Here is a 20,739-nt window from a genome sequence, read left to right as displayed (position 1 = left end):
CCTTGAGAAACACTTTTTTAAAAAATCTGCACCAGAATTATCTCATGGTTGATTAAGATTACAACTTTGTTTTCAGTTCTACAGACAGGTGGGCTCCTGGGAGTATCTTTAGGTTTAGAATCCCAAGATAGAATATTGAGATTATAGTCAGGTTGTTAATGGTCTAGATTTCTTATCTTTATTCTTCAGCTGCCTTTCACACCATAAAATAGGACACACATTAACCTCATTTAAAGGTTGTTACTGAATTAAGAATACTTCCAACTTTATTACTTTGCTTTCTAGACTTTTAATTTCCTCGTTTGCCATCTCCTGGTTTCTGATGCATCTGGAAGTAACCATATAGAGTACTATAAATATGTTATTCTTCCAGGAGATAATTCTCCTCAATTGCCCTATATCTGAAGCTTGTGATCAAATCTTAGGGCAATGTGTCACTGACAATTTGAGGTGGAATAGAGAATCTCTGAGGGAAGTTAAGGAGGATTGCCTTGGCCACCCATCTTAGAAAGCAAAGTGTGAGTAATTCATCCAAAGTAGATTATGCTTAATCCCACATAAACATGGTAAAACCAGCATGTACCCCACTTGTTTGTTCATATTTAGATCACCACATTTGCAGATACAGAAAATAAAGTCATATATATAACCCTGGTTGTCTTCTTGGATATTTCATAAGGAAGTAAGATCTGATCTCTCAAAAGAATAGAACACACTTGGGAAGTGCCCGTACCTGTCTTTAAATAGTGCATCATTAATTCCTTTCCTACGAAGTAGATCTTGTGGCCCATAGGGTGTGTCTTTGCATTTAGAGTCTGTGTCACAGAGTAGGGTTTGCAGGAACGGGAAGAAGCCGGTACTAGGAAGGTTTCGAGGTGCAAGGTAACCTGAAATTAAAAAATAAAACAAAGCATAAAACAATAATTATATCACTATGGCATTTGCCTGGGGAGGGAAAGATGTGTAGTAACTCTGTTTTGTCTATCCAAAAATGTAAAAATACAGGTTGCCATACAAATTTATTTTCCTGAGATTTATTCTAAGGAAATAGCTGGAAGAAAGTCTGCTAGAGTGTTTTAAAAATAAATCACAGTATATTCATATGATAAAACACAATACAAGCTAATAAAAATTTTGTCAAATAATACAGAAAATGTTTGTATCTTGCCAATTAAAATGAATAGATCAGAAAATAGCATGACCAGAATAGTTGTAATCTTGAAAAAAAATATAATTATATGTATACATAAAAATCTGGAGGGATTTCCTGGGTGGTATATTTCACATGATTTTTATTTATCTTCATTTAACTACATAGTAACTATTTTTTCTCACAGTATACATGTCTTCTTTTGTAATCAAAGCCATTATAAATGCAGTCAATCTTCCAGATATTGGGAAGTGTTTTCGGTTTAGCATAACAGCTAATTTAATTATCCTATACACAGTATTTTTTCTAACTTAAAATCCAGTAATAATGGGAGAAATGAATATCCCTAATATTAAGGTCACAGAAAACAAGAATTTTTAATTTTTAATTAATTAATTAATTTATTTATTTATTTATTCATTTATCTTGAGAGACAGAGACAGAGTATGAATAAGGGAGGGACAGAGAGAGAGAGACAGAGTCTGAAGCAGGCTCCAGGCTCCGAGCTGTCAGTATAGAGCCCAATGCAGGGCTCGAATGCACGAGCTGGTGAGATCATGACCTGAGCTGAAGACGGCCACTTAACTGACTGTGTCACCCAGGCGCCCCGAGGAAAGGGTTTTTGTAACCTTTAGTATTTGCTTTATAAAATACAATGATGGCATACACATGTCAAGAAATAGGCAAACTGATGTGGGGGGAGAGGGGGGATGGGCATGGAGGAGGACACTTGTGGGGATGAGCACTGAGTGTTATGTGGGAACTAATTTGACAATAAACTATTNGATGGCATACACATGTCAAGAAATAGGCAAACTGATGTGGGGGGAGAGGGGGGATGGGCATGGAGGAGGACACACTTGTGGGGATGAGCACTGAGTGTTATGTGGGAACTAATTTGACAATAAACTATTTGAAAAAAAAAAAAAAAAAAAATCCAAAAAAAAAAAAAAAAGAAATAGGCAAACTGAAAACCAAAAATCTTTCTGTAATTAGGTCTAATATTAAAACACTAGGTTTCTCTTTTGGGAGGAATATGAGGAGACAATGAATTATCACAAAAGGCAGGTTTCAAAACTATAAGAGTAATTCCAAACTGAAGACTAAAAAGCAAAACCTTAACTTCCTCATGAATCTGTCAAAAAGGGTGTCAGTACAAGTATGTTTTCATTAAACATAAAAAGAAAAAGGAAAGGCTACAAAAAATAGTATGAGCAACTGAGCTAAGTATGCATCAATATATTAGCAGAAAGAATAATAAATAGAAATTTTATCTAAGTAACTTAAATATAGCTCTACATACAGAAATTGGAAATAAAAGGGGATGGGTCATATGAGAGTTGGCCAGAAGTAAAGAGGGGAAAAGGAGAGAGATGGAAAGATGTTGTACTGTTGACTTTGAAGATAAAGAAAGCAAAAGCCAAGGAAAGGCTAGATGCTAGAAAAGGCAAGGACACAGTCTCCTAGAGCCCCCAGAAGGAATGAGTCCCTGCCAACAACTTAATTTTAATCCCACTAAGACTAAATTTTGGACTTCTGATCTCCAGAACAATAAAGTAATAAGTTGGTGGAAGTTTTTTTAAAACTGAAGTATAGTTGGGGCGCCTGGGTGGCTCAGTCGGTTACACGTCTGACTTTGGGTCAGATCATGATCTTGTGGTTCGTGGATTTGAGCCCTGCATCGGGTTCTGTGCTGGCAGCTAGCTCAGAGCCTGGAGCCTGCTTCAGAGTCTGTGTCTCCCCCTCTCTCTGACCCTCCCCTGTTCATGCTGCCTCCTCTCTCAGAAATAAATTTTTAAAAAATCATAAAAAAAACCTGAAGTATAGTTGACATATAGTATTATATTAGATTTGGGCATAAAACATAGTGATCCAATATTTATATACATTGTGAAATATACATGGTAAGTCTAGTTAGCATCTGTCATTACACAAAGTTGTTAAAATATTATTGACTATATTCCTAATACTGCACTTTATATCCCCTTGACTTATATATTTTATAACTGGAAGTTTGTACCTCTTAATCCCCTTCGCCTATTTTACCCATCTCCCAACCCCACTTCAAATAAGTTGGTGGTGTGTTTAACCCATTAAGTTTGTGGTGTTTAACCCATTAAGTTTGTGTACAACAGCCTTAGGAAACTAATACATGAAATAACACTGGTATGAATTAAAGTTTTAGAAATTCAGAAGAAATTGGAGAGAACTTAAATCCACTAAAGTATTCACCACTACCTTCTATGCAGTATCCCTTTCTGACACCAGAAAGAGCAGCATCTCTCCTAACATTAAACCCAATGAATCTGGCGTGAACCTTCAATGCTTTCATCGTAGCCCAATTCCTTGAATGAGCTAGGGAGTAACATATAAACTGCCTGTTAACTTTTCAAATTACTCCTCTGCATCAAAATTCTGCCACAGTGGACACGTACAGCAAGACCTTGACAAAACTGTGGTGAAACTTCACCACTAATGGTGATCTACCCTCTTACACAGTTCCCAACTGCAGCCGCTCTCTCAGAGTGTGGGTTTGCAAATGGCCTTATTACTATTTGATCTCAAACACGTGCAGTGGGTCCTTTGAATGGAAAGCAGATAGCAGGACAACAGAGGCGGATGACTCCTTTGCTGTATGCCATTTATCAAGGTGATGACGAGCTGGGCAGTGCTGAAAACAACAGCTCATGAGAAGCCAAACCACAACAGGAAGAGAAGGAAAACATGGGAAAAGACATTATGGGAAGAAGATCTGAAAAGTGGTGGCACATGACGTCCAATTTCAGTTTCTCTGGCATTGATCATAACTTTCAAATTTTAGAGAGGAATTTCGAGGCATTTAAACCCACAACATTCCTCATTGTAATTACTATAGATATACTTACTTTATAGGAAGATTCAACCCAGGGGGTCTTTAAAAACTTTTTAAAAGCTCCCACAGTGTCCAATGTACAGATAGCTCATGCTTCACACAGGTTTTTTGATAACAGATATTTAACCTGTTACAATGAGTTCATGCAAATGAGGAATTGGTTTAGGTGTGTACACATTTTAGTTAACACAGTGCCATGCACAGCATAGATTGCCTGTATAATTTATTCTACCATCACCTTTTAACTTAGAACCATACCCTCATTAAGATAAGGAAGTGTCCGTTGCAACAACTATTGACTTATTAAGCATCCACTTATTCACCATAATACGGTAGGCATGCGACATACATTTATGTCATTCATCCTTCTTTCACATCCATTATATAGTTTCTCATACACATCAGCTTTTCACATTATCTGGAGATCCTCTAAAACTAAGAAGTCAGAACCAAATACAATTAAATTTTAGCAGTTTTCTTGTAGGTAAGAATAGATATTTTTTCCTTCTCCTGCCCATCTTGATTACGTGTGTGCAAGGAGGCAACCATAGAGAGCAATGGTAGAATCAAACCATCACATGTTTTAAAGAGCTGCTGATTCTAAATTGAACTCAATTCTATTCTGAAGGTGTCTCTGGCACTTTCAGGTTCCAAAATTATGTTTCTCTTTATATCTGTAAATGCTAGGATGCAGGAAAAAAAGAAACATTTCTCTATCCCTCACAGAACTTCTGTGTAGCAAACATGGAGCATGAAAAATTAGGGCTAATAATTGGCTGCCCACATTCATAGCCAGGGCATAGATTTAAGGACACAAGTAGAGGAAGGCTATAATTATGCAAACCATTGTGCCACCTGTAGGTTGATTAAAAAAACAAAACAGATCTAAGGTTTTGGGATGGAGAGCTTGCGCAGGATAAATTCCTTGGTATCATGATTCCCGAAGTTCTCATACTTAGAACAACATTCATGACTATCTCCATCAGAAAAACTGTCAACAAACTTGCAATTCCCTGGGGAAATTGTAACCAGAAGACGCCAGAATAGTCTGGGAGTGAGGTGGGTGAGTGGTAAGCAAGATCCCAATTCACTTATGGTTTAGTTTTTCAGAGGCTCCATGCAGAGCCATTGACGTGGTCTGAGCAGCCACCTGTGGGTGGGGAGAGGTTATTCTCATAAAGTGGATGCAGTCAACATTATCAATATAGTTCAGTAATAACACTGACAGATTACTATTTCAGTTATTTCAGGGATGTTATTTCAGGGAGTTGAATCAGACCAAACTAACAAACATTTTTAGGAACAAACCATAAATAGCTAAGGTTTTAACTAAATCTGATTCAGCTTTCATTGTTTTAAGAATGGAAGCAGCATTATAAAAAGATCCAGTTTAAGAATTAAAAAAAAAAAAAAAAGAGGGGTGCCTGGGTGGCTCAGTCAATTAAGCATCCGACTTTGGGTCAGGTCATGATCTCACAGTTCACAGGTTCAAGCCCCACATCGAGCTCTGTGCTGGCAGCTCAGAACCTGGAGCCTGCTTTGGATTCTGTCTCTCCCTCACTCTCTGCTCCTCCTCTGCTCAGTCTCCCCCTCTCTCTCTCAAAAATAAATAAACATTAAAAAATTTTAATAGAAAGTAAAAAATAAAAGAATTTTAAAAAATACTTTGTAAAGAATTGTGATATCAACCTATACATCTATGTTTACCTAAAAAGGGGACCAAATTTGGTTTTCTTTTCCTTTTCTTCACAAAATGCCTTATTCAGAACAACACTAGTGTGATATAATGTATAGATTAGAGCAGTGGTTCTCAGAGTGCAGTTCCTGAACCAGCATCAGCATCACCTGGGAACTTACTAGAAATAAAAACTTGAGATCTCACCCTACATCTACTTAATCAGTAACTCTGGGGATTAGGTTCAGCAATCCTTATTTTAACATGCCTTCTAGGTAATTCTGATGCACAACACTACAGTTTGTCAACAGTATTAGACTACAAACTTTTCTAGAAGGGTCAGATAGTGAATATTTTTAGCTGTGAGACATAACTGTCTCCATCACAATTACTAAACTCTGCCATTGTAGACTAGAAGCAGCCATAGACAGTGTGCACATTAATAATCCTGACTGTATTCCAATAAAGCTTTATTTATTAGAAAAATAGAAATAAAAAGGCAACAGACTAGATTTGGCCTGCAGGCTCTAGTTTGCTGACCCCTGAGGAGATGACCGCTTACACTTGTCTTCTGTTTTCTGCCTTGCTCGCTTCTTATTTTCACATCTTCCACATCTTCTTCTTTTTCTCTTCCTTCATTTAATCTAATTTATTTAATATCCCTCAATATCCCTTTTCCTCCATTTCTCAATCTTTTGTTCTTTCCTTTCCACTGACCACTGCCCTTTTTGGACTCAATTTCCAATTATTTTCTCTTTTCCTCTGGCTACTCCTTTCATCTACTCCTGTATCTCTTTACTCACTGGAACAGCCAAGAAGGCCCATTTCCCTCAATATCTCCCCTTACTCTTTTCCCTTTTTCAACCTCCACAGAAGGATTTTCACCCACTTCCATTATAAATTCAGGGTCATGTTGCTTGTTGGCACTATCCACAGAAGTGCTGTTTTCTATTCATTGTATTATTTAAGAAAGAAATGTCACAGTCTTTTCAATAATGAAGCTACTTCCATTTGACATCATTAGGCTTAGGAAGCATTCTGTAGGCTACCTTGGTGACATTTGTAGATATTATACTAACGGTAGATATTGGAGAATTTCCACTGTGTTTCTTTGTGTTTCCCGCAAGCAGGTCAGAACCCAACCTAGATGATATTTTGTGTTTCCAGATGAAAAGAATTTGGTCTTTACCCCCGTAAAGAGATGTATGATGAATCTTGGAAGGAAACTCTGACTTTTTAAGATATGAAGTTATTAACTTGGGATGTTCTGTTTTTCTTAACTTTTTAGATACAGGGTCACATTAGCAGAATACTTATTAGGCCTTTTGACCAGTCAAATGAGAAGTGTCCTCACGAAACACCACCACAAGAAATTCTCTTCATGATGAGAACACCAAATGAGACAAGCATACATCACCTATAAACAGTCAAATAATCAGGTAAGAAAAAAGAAACATGGGAATGGAAATGAATCTCAGAAGTATATTTGTAATCATTAAAGTAAATCTTTTTATTCTTCCTGTAGTTTTTCAGCAAATTTTGTTCTCAGCATTTTTAAAGACAAAATTAAAATTATAAACGACATAAATCTGGCTTTTTAAATTATTTTATGGTATCGTATCAGGAATGCCTAATGCTGTCCTCGTTCTTTATGCATTTTCCCTCCCGGGAAGAGAGCTCTTCCCTGAGGGTGGATGTCTTGCGCCCCTACCATCATCAGATAAACTCAAACACACTGGCTCTTCCTGATTCTGGTCCCTCTGAATAGGGCTTTTTTTTTTTTTTTTTAAATTCTTGTGGCCCAGAGAGACCTTAACCTAGGATTAAAATACTTATATGACTCTGAATCTTCAGGTAGAGTCACCAGCTCAATAAAACTGCACTTTTTGAGAGACTAGATAGAGAATAAGCTACTTGAAAGAAAGAAAAATCCTTACATAGTTCTTAGCACAATGCTTGACACAGTGCAAGCAATTATTGACTATATGAATGAATGAATAAATGAATGAATGAGTGAACTGCTGAAGGTCACAGGAAAACTGCATGATTTAGAACTTTAACATAATATAAATTTATCTTTTATTTAAGGGCAAAGTTTCAAAATTTATCCCATGTTATAATAAGTTCAATGGATACATTAAGTTCAATTAATAGTAAGTACAATGGATAATATTATATTCTATGCCTCATAAAATGGATAAATATTGATAAAACCAGTAATATTTATTGTTATAAGCTCTTTAGATATCAGTTTCTTTGAAAATCTAGCTAGTACACATTGACATTTATAATATCAACCATTGAAATTATTACCCATAAAGAGATCCAGCCACATTTATTCAGTGTAAATTTACTGAACAAACACTGTGTGCCTGGCCCTGAGTAAGGTGCTAAGTATACTTCATTCTTCTATTTTTTTAAATAAGAAATATTTTACTTAAGTGTTTTAAAAATATATCTCTAGGTTATGTGTGTGTGTGTTTATGTGTGCATGTGTGAGAGAGAGAGAGAAACAGAGATAGAGACAGAGAGTATCTGTTTTCAGAGGTCATCACACTTTTATTATATCAAAATGTATAAAGGAGTCATTTGTTTTCCTAAATTGTCAGAAATATTATGTATAAAAATAGCATATATTTGAAAATAAATGGTACAACATTGGCAAGAAAAAAACTTCATGTTTTTTGGAAGAATTAAATAATCATCATTTCATATGAGCCCCATGGCAGTCCTATGAGATATGCAGGGCAAGCATTGTACCCATTTTGCAGATAATCTCAGAGAGATCAAGCAATTTGCTTATGGTCACATGAAAAGCTAAGTGCCAGAGATGGACCCAGAACTGTATGATACATGGCGATAATGAAAACAACATTCTATTCGGCTAAGTTTCAGTATATGTTGGAGGGAGCAGACTGACAATTTGAAAAACAGGTATGGAAACCAACTTGACAATAAACTGTTTGTAAAAAAAAAAAAAAAGAAAGAAAAAAAAAGATCTCAATAAATCTGGAGACAAAAGACAAAAAAAAAAAAGAAAGAAAGAAAAACAGGTACGACTTCTGGTTTTGATGTTGATTCACTACATCACCAGGGGTAAATTAACGTCTCCATGTCTCTATTTCCACATCTACCAAAGGGAGGATAATGGGCTTTGCCTGCTACAGGACACAAGAAGATTCATTAGATAAAGCTTGTGTCAGGCACTAGGAACACACTGGAGAGGGAAGGCCATGTGGAATCCTGAGTTACCATTGCTCATCAGACTGCTGTTGTGACATTTGTCTAATTTACTGTGCAGTGACCAGGTTTCCCATCTCTGTGCCCTGAACCAATGAATGGTTAGGAGTATTGCATGATGTGTTTCTCTCCCTACTAATTCATAATATGTACCTGTATCAACTGGTGCAGTACTTCAATTGCTGCGTGCTCACTGGGTGTGGTACCATGATACATTCTTCCTAATTCTCCCCAGGCAAGTCTTGCTTCATCATACAGGTGTTTTTCCAAGTTCAAATCCATTGGCAAAAAGGTAGACTGTTTCTGGCAGTGAGAGCTGAGGGAAGATCCTTAATCCTTAAAGCGGTGGGTAAGAAGGTCTGATACTCAAAAGGTTGCCACAGAGAACAAGAACAAACTTTGGGTCATTTAAGATGATATCCCACATGCTGGGATCTTTCCCACATTCCTCAGAGTTGTCTCCAACTACCACAGCCAACAGGTTTTGAAATGTAAAAAAAGTGTTCCAGGGAAGATAATTTGGGGACTCTGGGCTATGACATTACAGGTGCCATAGGAGGTACAGAAAGATTCTTGCCCTTTTTATATATTTGGCTTATTACTATTACTATTTTTTAAGAAAAAGGGATGAGGCAGTTTGGATTTGGAACCTTGCTATCTCTTTGGATGTTATCTCTTTGATCCTAATGTACAGGGTTGAACTGATGGCCAGAACAAGGGGCTCCATAGCCCATCTTCCTCAGTTTTTAGAAGAGAACATGCCTCCTTCCTTTCTGAAGTTTAAGGAGACCTTATTGAGTGAGGTGTTCCAAAGATCAGGGCTTGATTTATTTAAATAGTAAATAAAATGGTTCCAATCAAGGCTAGGAAACGTAATTGTCACATACATGCCAGATAATAAATGCCCACATGGACTGAATCTGGAGTTGAAAAATACTTACTAATATTATTAAAAATATTCGCACATGGCAAGGAATATTGAATTCTATGGCTCTTCTTGAGTGAGTGGGGCCCGTTTGTCTTATTAAACAGAACAGTAACCAACTGAGACTTGTCTTTCAGTAACAAAGATTCACAATTGCATTTTTAAGTCTTCTTTGCCATGGCCATTTGCAAACAGAATCTTGGCAACTGTTTTATTTACTTTTAAATCTAAACTTAACAGAAAGATGAACTCTAGATCCTTGTTCTATTGTAGAACAGTCTTCCTATAAAACCCTGTCTCCTAATTCTTCTTAGATATGGCCAACCAGGAAAGTGCCCTACAGTCTGTAGGCAGGGCTGATATGAAGCTGGGTCCATCCACATAGATACGGCTGGGTTGATTGGTAATATCAGGAAGACTTGGTGCCAGTGGGTTGAGAGCCACTGTCCTGCACCCAATCGGTCACAGCCTTCCTTGAGACACACCCTCTTCCACAGATCCAACAACATTGGTTAACACCTGGTAAAGGGTGGGGGCATTTCCTCCAGTGTCACCACATCCGTTCTGATTTGTCAGGGAAGTGCTTCACTAATTGTTACCCACAGTGATATCACTCAGGCATCTAGGTGGTTAACTCACAAAACCTGCACACTGGGGATGAACTGAAGAACTGATTCTTCTCCCATCGTCATGGTCTCTGATGTGATGCTGGGGTTGGGGGGTTGGAGAGAGTGGGAGAGCATTAGCATTTCCATAAACCAGGCTCTGGGGCCAAATGAGTTTAGGAAACTAAGCTCTATCTCCTGTTCTGGGAAATCAAGAATACATTTGCATACTAAAGATTCTGAGAGGTTTTTCAGTAAGAGACCTGAATAACTTTGGTTAACTCTACATTTCCACAAATGTGAGTACAGAATATTTTTTATTCTTTTTCTTCCTGTTCTTAAGATTCCTAGGAATGAACATTCCATGGGGCACACTTTGGGAAACAGTGTTTTTTAACCCATGCTCTCACAAATTCTCAATTGAAAAGGAATCTGGAACTGGAAATTTATTTTTTTCCCCCTCAGGAGGGAATTTTTACGTAAGGAAATAGCTTGGCTTTGAGTCTTGATGTTCTAGAACTTACTTGTAAACTGCCACCTCACTAACTTGACTTAAATACAGTAATTCAGCAAGCACCTTAGTGTTTATTTGTGAAGCTCCATTATAACTGTGTATTGCTATTTGTGGGATTCCTTCAGCAAAACTTGTCTAAGACAGTGCTTGGGGAAGGGAATTTCATTCCAGAAGGATTTGGGGAAGCTTATAAAAGTACACACTCTATAATGGGAAAAAAATAAGGTAATGAAGAAATCAGAATGAGAGCCAACAAGTATAGGAAAGAATAAGGCCAGCACAATAATAAATGCCAAAGGTATGTTTGTTATTCGAGGCTGGGCGCAAATCTGAATTGGAGTGTCCTAAGGAACTACAGAAACAATCATCTAGAGTGTCCAAAAATAAAATAAAACTAAATATATGTATTGGGAAAGGTACAGCTTTTCCTATATAGAGAGAAATCACAGTTGTCAGGCCCCAACAGCTTCAGTGGGTCTTAGTATATTTGCTCCCACCCAGAAAAGGAACACCAATGAAAGCAATCACCATCCCAGTAACCCATCCTGAATGGAGAGTGAGTGACCTGTTCTGAAGGTGTTTGCCCCTGAGGCAAGACTGGGGAGAAACTGAGGTGCTGTTCTCTCTTTACGACTTGTAAAGGGGTCCACTGCCAAGTCAGGCACCATGATCATGGGATGGTATGCAGAATATTGAGCAAGACAAAGTACTGCAAAGTTGTCTGGGAATTAGCCAGAAACATATCCTCTTCAACATGTCCCCCAAATCTCTGCCTTTCTGATATCTGGGCTAAGTGATGAGTTGTGGCCAGGAGCTACATATTGGCAAAGATTTTAGGAATTACTCCAGTGAGTGAAGCACCAGGCAGGAGCAAGAGTTAAAAAGCATCTTTCCAATCCTAGCTTTGCAAATGATTTATTGGGTAACCACGACCCTCTACCTTGAGTCATTTCCTCACTTATGCAGGAAACATAAATCTGGACTGCCCATCCATCACAACGATTACAAGTAGAAGACTCTCCTGTAAAAGGAGATTAGCCAGGTTGAAGTATTAAGTACTTATCATAAGATGAAAATTATGTTTGGAAATTAAAATGTGATCTCAGTAACCCATTAAGAGTAATGATATGAAGAAAAGAATTTCAGTAATTACCGCATAAAGGTATGTTACTAACAACTATTTTTTTCATTCAGAAATCTGACTCAGTAATCAAAGAGAATTACATGTGTTAAAGTGTAAAAATAAAAGCCAGTGAAATACATTGCTGGGATCATTGTGTCGGAAAAAAAAAGTCCTATAAACACAGGAGCTTAGAAATGTCTCTAATTCAACAGATGGTCTATCCACTTGGGAAGAAAAGGGTCTAGTTCGGGATCCTATCACTCCTCAACAGCTTGTATAGTATTTATGCCTTTGGTATTCACATTCTGTCTGTTTACAAATGATACGTGTGACAACCTGCCAGTGGAAAATGTATGTCGCAACCTTTTCTTTCAAGCAGCACTGCTGACAGGTAGCAACCTCATCTTCTTGTCAGACTTGACTTTCTCCTAAACCAAAGATTTTCTTACCAAGACCTCTGCCAATCACAAAGAGACAATTTAAGTGACCTGTGGCTTGCTCTGTAACCATGACATATTAGCAGCCTTCTCTCTCCCTCCATGTAGAACCACTTTTCATCTGAGCTACTCATTAGTAAAATACAAAGAAAGAACAAAAGAAGGAGAGAACACAGAGAAAAATCCCCGAGGGACTTTCTTAAGTTGTAGAGAAAAAAAATGCAAACATAGCCTTAGTATTTTTTGGGTTTTTTTCCTACGAAAAAATGTTACTTTTTCCTAATAAGGAAATATTTAAAAAAATACAAATAGAAAACTGCAGATTCCATTTGCCTATCAGATTGGCAAAAGTTTAAAAAGTCTGATAATAACAAGTGTTGGAGAGGATATGCAACAGTGGGGATGGTCATCCCACAGTGGGGAAGAAGTAGGTTAGTAAAGTCACCGTGGAATGCATTTGACCACATTCAACAAAGTCTAAAATGTGCAGAGTTATAGGTATATGCCCCAAAGACATGTGCACACATGCACAAAGAGACATATTTAAAACATCCACCACGTACTACTGGAAATAATTGAAAAAATAACTGGTACTCATCAAAAGACCATGGATAAATAGATTGTGATATATCTATGCATGGAGCATGTCTACTCCATGAATTCACTGAAGCTGCATAAATCAGTAGAGATGGACCGACACAATGCAGGCTGAGCAATAACACAGCAGTCAGTCTAAATAGCATGATGCAAAAGGATGCTAGGTTGGGGTACCATTTCTATAAAGTTTAAAAACCTGTGGTCAAAAGGGTACAAACTTCAGCTATAAGATAAGTAAGTCCTGGGCACCTAATATACATCATAGTGACTATGGTTAGCAATACTGCATTTTATATTTGAAAGCTGCTAAGTGAATGGATCTTTAAAGTTCTCATCACGAGGAAAAAAACTGGTAACATGTGAAGTCATGGGTGTTAACTGAACTTACTGGGATCATTTCACAATATATACACAAATCAAATCATTGTATACCTGAAACTAAAATGTTATATGTCAATTATATCTCAATAAAACTGGAAAAAGTCAGTTATACCAGAAGACATAAAAAGTAAAAGAAGATAAGAATGATTTGATAAACTATATAGCAAAAGAAATTATCAAAAACACGGTTCTGCAAAAAATCATAGGATTATCCTTGATTTCCTCACAGCACCCATTTCAGAACAAAGCTCTATTTCCTAGGACCCACCTCAGTTATTACCCAAAGTCCAACTCCTATAATAGGTTCCTTCTAACACCCTCTTACTTAGACACTCCACAGTTCCTCACGGTGGGCACTCTCCCTCACTGCATGGAGTAATAAACACAACTTACGTAGCAACAGAAACAAAAACTGAATAAAATCCAAAGGATGACTAGGTGGCTCAGTCAGTTAAGCAATGGACTCTTGATTTTGGCTCAGGTCATGATCTCAGGGTTCATGAGTTTGAGCCCCACATGGGGCTCTGTGCTATCATCCCTGCTTGGAATTCTCTGCCTCCCTCTCTCTCTGCCTCTCCCCTGCTCACTCTCTCTCTCAAAAGTAAATAAATTATTAACATTAAAAAAATCTGAAATCACAGAATTTTTTAAAAACCAGAATATAATATTATGTAATGTAGTCAAGTAGATAAATACACAGCAAAAAAATATAAAACAAGCATGGGAATGTTACACACCAAATTAATGATAACGATGTCTTTCAGGAAGGGAAAGAGGGATGCAGACAGGCAGGAGAGAGATCAATCAGAGTGGTTTACACAGGGTCCTCAATGCTGCCTTAATGTTTGATTTGTTTTATACAAGCAAAACAATTCTAAAAGAAATATGGCTAAAAAATATTAGGGTTTGATAAAGTTAGGTAGTGGATCTACGAATGTTTGTGTTGTTTTTATGATTGCCAATGTGTTCGAAACAGCACACACTGCTCTTTAAAAAGATAATACAGATCTTCCTCTACTTATGATGATGGGCTTCCCTACAAGCCCATCATTAGTTGAAAATAAAATAAGTCAAACATGCATTTAATACAGCTAACCTACCGAACATCATATCTTGGCCTATTTTGTAATAAAGAGTTGACTATGTCATGCAATTTACTGAATGCTGTACTGAAAGTGAAAACCAGAATGATTGTATGGACACAGAAGGGTTAAGTATATCGGTTGTTTGCCCTCGTGATGCGTGGCCGACAGGGAGCTGTGGCAGGCTGCCAGCACCCAGCACCATGAGACAGGATCTTATGGCATATTGCTAGCCTGGGAAAAAGGTCAAAATTTAAAATTCTAAGTATGGTTTCTATTGAATGCATATTGCTTTCACGCTATCGTAAAGGTGAAAAATCATAAGTCAAACCTTCGTAAGTTGAGAACTGTCTCTATACTGGAATTACATTAAACTTTAGAAGTTTTAGTTACTGAAATATCAGAGAAGGTTCATTACAATGCAATCTAACCTACAAACCAGTCCAAGAATAGCTTTATAAGAATACTCTCTGGGTTGACAAATTTCATTCACTTTTTAAAAAAATTTTTTATTTGAGGGGAAGAGAGAGAGAAAGCACAAGGGGGGAGAGGGGCAGAGGGAGAAAGAAAGAGAATCCTAAGCAGGCTCCATGTTCAGCATGGGGTTTCTGCATGGAGCCTAACACGTACGTGGCTTGATCCCCTGATCCTGGGATCATGACCTTAGCCAAAAATGAGAGTTGGATGCCTTACCAACTGAGCTACCAAGGTGCCCCACCATTCACTTTTTGCAAATGTTGTGACTTATTAATATATATTTTTTTAATCCATTGTCCTCCTTGCCCTGTTTATTAAGATCCTTGCTGAGAGTCTCTCTTCCTGAGAGGCAGGTCTAATTCAGAACTCATTAAATGCATGACTCCAAACTGTTCATTATATATTACCTCCATCTCCTCTCCATTGAGCATCATCTGCTATTGTGTTTACCCCATTAGCAAGCTTAATTAAGTCCTTCAAGAGTTTCTCATAATCTTCCAAACTTGTTGAGAGCAAATATGTACCATTTATTTGCATTGCTTCTGAATTGTTAATAAACATGTTCTTAAATTGTTTCTGGGCTTCTAAAAGTCATCACACTGTTCTAACTGATTGTCACGCTCTCGCTTTAAATATTTGCTTATTCCAACTGGTTTCTGGAACTATCCAGGATCTAAGCTTTTATCTACCAATAAGTTATATACCTCAACTTACTTAAAGGAACCTTCATTCAGAACCTTGTGGGAAGATCACAACAAAGTGCCAACCATTGGCTTATTTAACTGCAAATACTCAGTTAATTATTTCAAGGAGTTTCAGCACGTTAAAAAGACATAAGAATGAATGGCCTGGGAAGTTGTTTTTTGTTTTTTGTTTTTTTTTTACCTGCTAAAGGGAAAATTTGCTCACAAATAATGTGAATTCCCAGGATCTCTCTTCTCACATTTTAAAAACAGGTTAGCCATTAGCCAGCTGGTAGCTCTTTAAAGATATTCTCACAATTAATGGTAAATGATACAAGTTTTCTAGTGGGTCAGTTTCATTCTGCAGTTTCTTCAGATTTTTTAAAACGATAACCAAGGGAAGTAGGGCCGCTTCATTCCCCCAGACTGCCACACCTTTCAGGGCCAAACTTGGGTCAGTGGGCTCCACTGCAGTGTAGAGGAGAGTAATACAAGATCATGGAGCATGGTGGTTAGCCTCTGTCCTGCTTGACTATCTGAGAGAATCATTGACAATTCTGATTTTACCACATGCATGCTATCAGAAAAATCTTGTTACTCAAATTTTGACTGTGAATAATGATGTTGCCTTCAGATACCCTCTTAATTTGAAAAGTCTTACTTTATGCAGTCCTGTTGATAAATTTGCCCTTTATTATCCTTTCTTGGGTAGATATTTTTCCAATATGTGTATTTACATTAGGAAGGCAGCATCATTACTCATTCAATCAATCCACTAATGGCCCCCAAACACCTTTATGTACATAACATGGAAATGCCATTGGTAGACAAGAGAACACTAACTATCCTCACTCTTAGACTAATGAGGGAGAAAACACAGGAGTTCACCATGTTAGTAAAACAAACCCTGGTCACCCCATCTTTATTTTGGGGCCATTAATACCTGAGAATTATATCTAATTGACACAGTAACCACCAGGCAACTCCCACCACCACCACCCATTTCCTATTTTGGAACTGCTCTTCCATGATAAGACTTCTCTGAGGTAACAATGAAATGAAATCCTTCCCATGCATCCAATAATTAAAATAAACTAGGACATGAACCAGCACATGAACTGGGTGAGTAGCTTAGTGTGTGTGTGTGTATATATATATATATGTATATATACTTTTTTCTTCCTTCTTGTTTCTTTTGATGCCAATTTAGTAGACTTTGTAGCAGCCTCTTTTGTATCTGAGGCAAGCAGATGCTTTTACTCTCTTAGCTTAATGATGTGGAGAAAAACAGAAGGATGCAAAAAGTCTCTAAGTGCTTCATCTTTCTAGATAATAGACACTGAAATTGTATTCTTCACACCATTCCCTCTTCCCATCTCAATATCTGGAAACAGTGAAAGAAGTAGAAAACTGTGCTATAACGCACAAGAAAATCCTTCTGTAGACACTGTGGGCTTCTTTTTCAGAAAAAGATCAGAATCTACATGATGTAAGACATAAAGGATTAGAGCTTGAAAGTCATAACACTTTCTTCCCGGCTCTGAGACAAAGTGTAAATGAGGGGGTCTCAGTAGCCATTCAACATCAAAATCATCAGGGCCAGCTCTAGACAATATTGGTAAATAACAGAAATGAAACATTCAAGCTAGTCTCCAATTTTCAAATATCAAAATTGATGTAATGTCACTAATTGCTTCCTATGCTTAAAGGAACAAGAAGTCAAGGTAAATTCCATTAATCTCTTCCAATTCAATTTTATCTTTTCCTGATTATTGTCCCTCCTGTTTTATATCATTCAAGTCAACAAAATGAGTTGCCAGCTTTTTGCTTAATTGCTACTAGATATGCACCAATTTCCCCCAAACCACCAGACTCTTTTTAATTATTGCTTTTGGCAACACTGAACAGCTCTTATTCTGTGTTACCTAATAAAATGTTTAGAAAATAGTTAACAGAAACTTAAATCCCAGGCCATGGCTTTCAACATTTTTAAAGGCTGATAAAATCAGGAATACTATGGGCAGTTGGGAAAAAATTAGAGTTAGACATGCCAACAGGATTAATATCAAAATACTGGTTGGGGCTGGATGCCCCCAGGGATAGATAGATAAATGGACAACTATAACTGATTGTATTCCTAATATATATTCCTTTATGTGACATATACCATTTGTAATTCTCACAGCAACCCCACAAGGTGATTTTCTTTCCTGTTACATCTAGTAATTCACAATATCCTGCCTGTATTTGGAAGGCCTATTTTTTGTCTTCAGTCCCACATCATTTTTCTTGCTTATTTGTAAGAAAATGAGGTCTATTATTAATAACTTCTAGTGCAGTTTATTAAAATTCCTTTTAAAATATAAAGTGGATACCTTCTTAAGATGTAGCTAATACAGTCAGAAATTTACAATGATTTATCATAGAACTAAAACATATTCCTAATTAAATTTCAAGATCCTTTTAAAATAGATATTTATCGGGGCACCTAGGTGGCTCAGTCGGTTAAGTGCCTGACTTTGGCTCAAGTCATGATCTCACGGTTCGTGGGTTCAAGCCCTGCATGGAGCTCTGTCCTGACAGCCAGCTCAGAGCCTGGAGCCTGTTTACGATTTTGTGTCTCCCTCTCTCTCTGACCCTCCCCTGCTCACGCTGTCTCTGTCTCTTTCTCTCTCTCTCTCAGAAATAAATAAAACATTAAAAGTAATTTAAAAAAACAGAAATTTATCAACCTAAGAAACAATTGCCCTAGATTTAAAAGAGAAAAATTACTTATTTACACTTTATAGATTTAGAAAAGAAAGATATGACAGGAGTGAATGATACACTGAAGCAGCCCAGTCAGGGGCCATAAGTAACATCCATTCCTTTCCATGTCCAGTGAGATTCTCTGTTGGGAAGTCAAGATTTTATCTTAAGTGCCATATTCCACTCAGTACTCTATTTTCCTGCTTACTGCAGTAACCAAGATTTCACACACACATTACTAGAGGTACAAGGTAACCCTCTGAAGGAAGTATAAGTTAATCCTCTCTTTACTTTCCCTTCAGAACTATATTATTTTTAATATTTCATTTTATTTATTTTATTTTAAGGAGGAGGGAGGGGGAGAGGGAGAGAGAATCTCAAGGAGGTTCCATGCTCAGCATGGAGCCCAACATGGGTCTCTATTCATGACCATGAGATCATGACCTGACCTGAAATCAAGAGTTGGATGCTTAACCACTGAGCCACCCCGGTACCCCAGAACTATACTATTTTTAATCTTTTCTTGACCATTGCTAGGATATCCCCCTTTTAGTTGACTGAGAATTAAGAATTAGTTGATCAAAGTTGAGAATCATTTGGTTTATCATTAATTTTGTTTTATGGTGCCAATTTGAGGCCAAGAAAAGGAAGATAACAATTACTCTGTTAAATTTCATGTTGTGCATATCTGTATTCAAAAGCTCCAGTTAAAACTAATCTTGATTGTCTCTCTTTGGTCTATCTTCACTTCTTTACAAAACAAACAAAAGAGAAGACTTACATTTTGTTTCCCCCAAAATAATGGTGAATTGCTTTTAAACATTGGGATACTCTGATATAAACTATTTAGTTTATAAGGTAACACAGAGATAATATTTAAAATTATACATTTAAATATATTGTAGGGGTGCCTGGGTGGCTCAGTGGTTAAGTGCCTGACTTCGGCTCAGGTCAAGATCTCACAGTTTGTGAGTTTGAGCCCTGCGTCGGGCTCTGTACTGACAGCTCAGAGCCTGGAGCCTGCTTCGGATTCTGTGTTTCCTTCTCTCTCTGCTCCTCCCCGACTTGTAATCTGTCTCTCTCTGTCTCTCAAAAATAAACCAATGTAAAAAAATTTTTTAAATAAATATATTGTATATATTTGTTATTATACATTATATGTTTTATGTTTTATATATGGGGACTTACACACACACACACTAAACATATCTTTAGGAGAGCCCAAAAGAATGCAAGAGGGGGAAATTGAGACAGGGAAAAAAGGAATATTCAGGAAGTAAAGATTCAGAATGGAGTTTTGTTCCACTAAGAAATAAATAGAGGATCTTGAAATTTCTAACACAAAACCTGTCTTTAAAAGGTGTAAGATAGTTTTTGGTTCTAGGCTATTGGAACTGTGCTTATTAAGAGTGTTACACAGTTGTGTAGATCTCAGACAAAAGGATGTAAGCACACCTGCAGATACATGGTACACCACAATAACATGTTAATGCCATCTTTCCTGAGCAGCCTTCCCACCTTCAGGTGGGTGCTAAGTCCAACCTTAGCACTGAGCAGGACTCCCATCAGCCCCCACCCTCTACTCACTTCCAACAACAGGATGTCTCTCCAACCCACTAAAGTGAATCATTTTGTTTATATTTTGCAATAAGGCTTTTATAATTGTGCCACAGAGCTCACAGGAGAATAAGCCTGGGGCAGTCAATCTTCCTTATTCAAGTACCTGCCTTCTTTTACCTCACTCCTTCCAGCCTGATGGTGTGCAGGCTGAGCTGAGGGGAAAGAAGGATGAATGGCCCCTGAAAAGTCAATGAAGAGGCTGATCCATAAACACCTAAGCATGTGACCCGCCATTCCAAACACAAGCCCCTTGCTAACTGCCAGTCCTCTTGTAGCTCTGAGAATCCATATAACTTGCTTGATCTCCTTGAAGAGCTGGATCAAGGGAGTGTCTTTTCCAATGACTACAATAACATATGTAACTATATGTAACTCTAACGTGTCTTAAATGTTTTTCAGCCTTAAAGTACTTTCACAAATAACATCACATTTGAGCCTCATTCACATAACCATGGGAGGTAAGCATCATTTCCTCTTTTATGGATTAGGTAATAAAAGCTCAGTGACATTTGTAGGTAAACAAAATTGGAACTTTAAACTAGGAATTGTGGTTTCAAATCCCATATGTGTTCCTTGACAACAATCTGTTTATATTGTGTGATCTGAAACC

General features: G+C 37.4%; 1 protein-coding gene across 1 annotated transcript in view; it reads right to left on the bottom strand.

Annotated features, from left to right (window-relative positions):
* The window catches only part of ABCA12 (ATP binding cassette subfamily A member 12), a 169,270-nt gene that overhangs the window by 113,925 nt on the left and 34,606 nt on the right, over window positions 1-20,739 (bottom strand). Inside the window, exon 3 of the mRNA XM_039233104.1 lies at window positions 734-887. Within this exon, the coding sequence (XP_039089035.1) occupies window positions 734-887 (154 nt within the window). The remainder of the gene's footprint in view (window positions 1-733; window positions 888-20,739) is intronic.

Source organism: Hyaena hyaena, unplaced genomic scaffold (assembly GCF_003009895.1).
Source record: "Hyaena hyaena isolate Hyena2069 unplaced genomic scaffold, ASM300989v1 scaffold_71, whole genome shotgun sequence".
NCBI lineage: Eukaryota > Metazoa > Chordata > Mammalia > Carnivora > Hyaenidae > Hyaena > Hyaena hyaena.
Note: the sequence above shows the minus strand (reverse complement) of the source record. Positions and strands in the feature narration are given on the sequence as shown.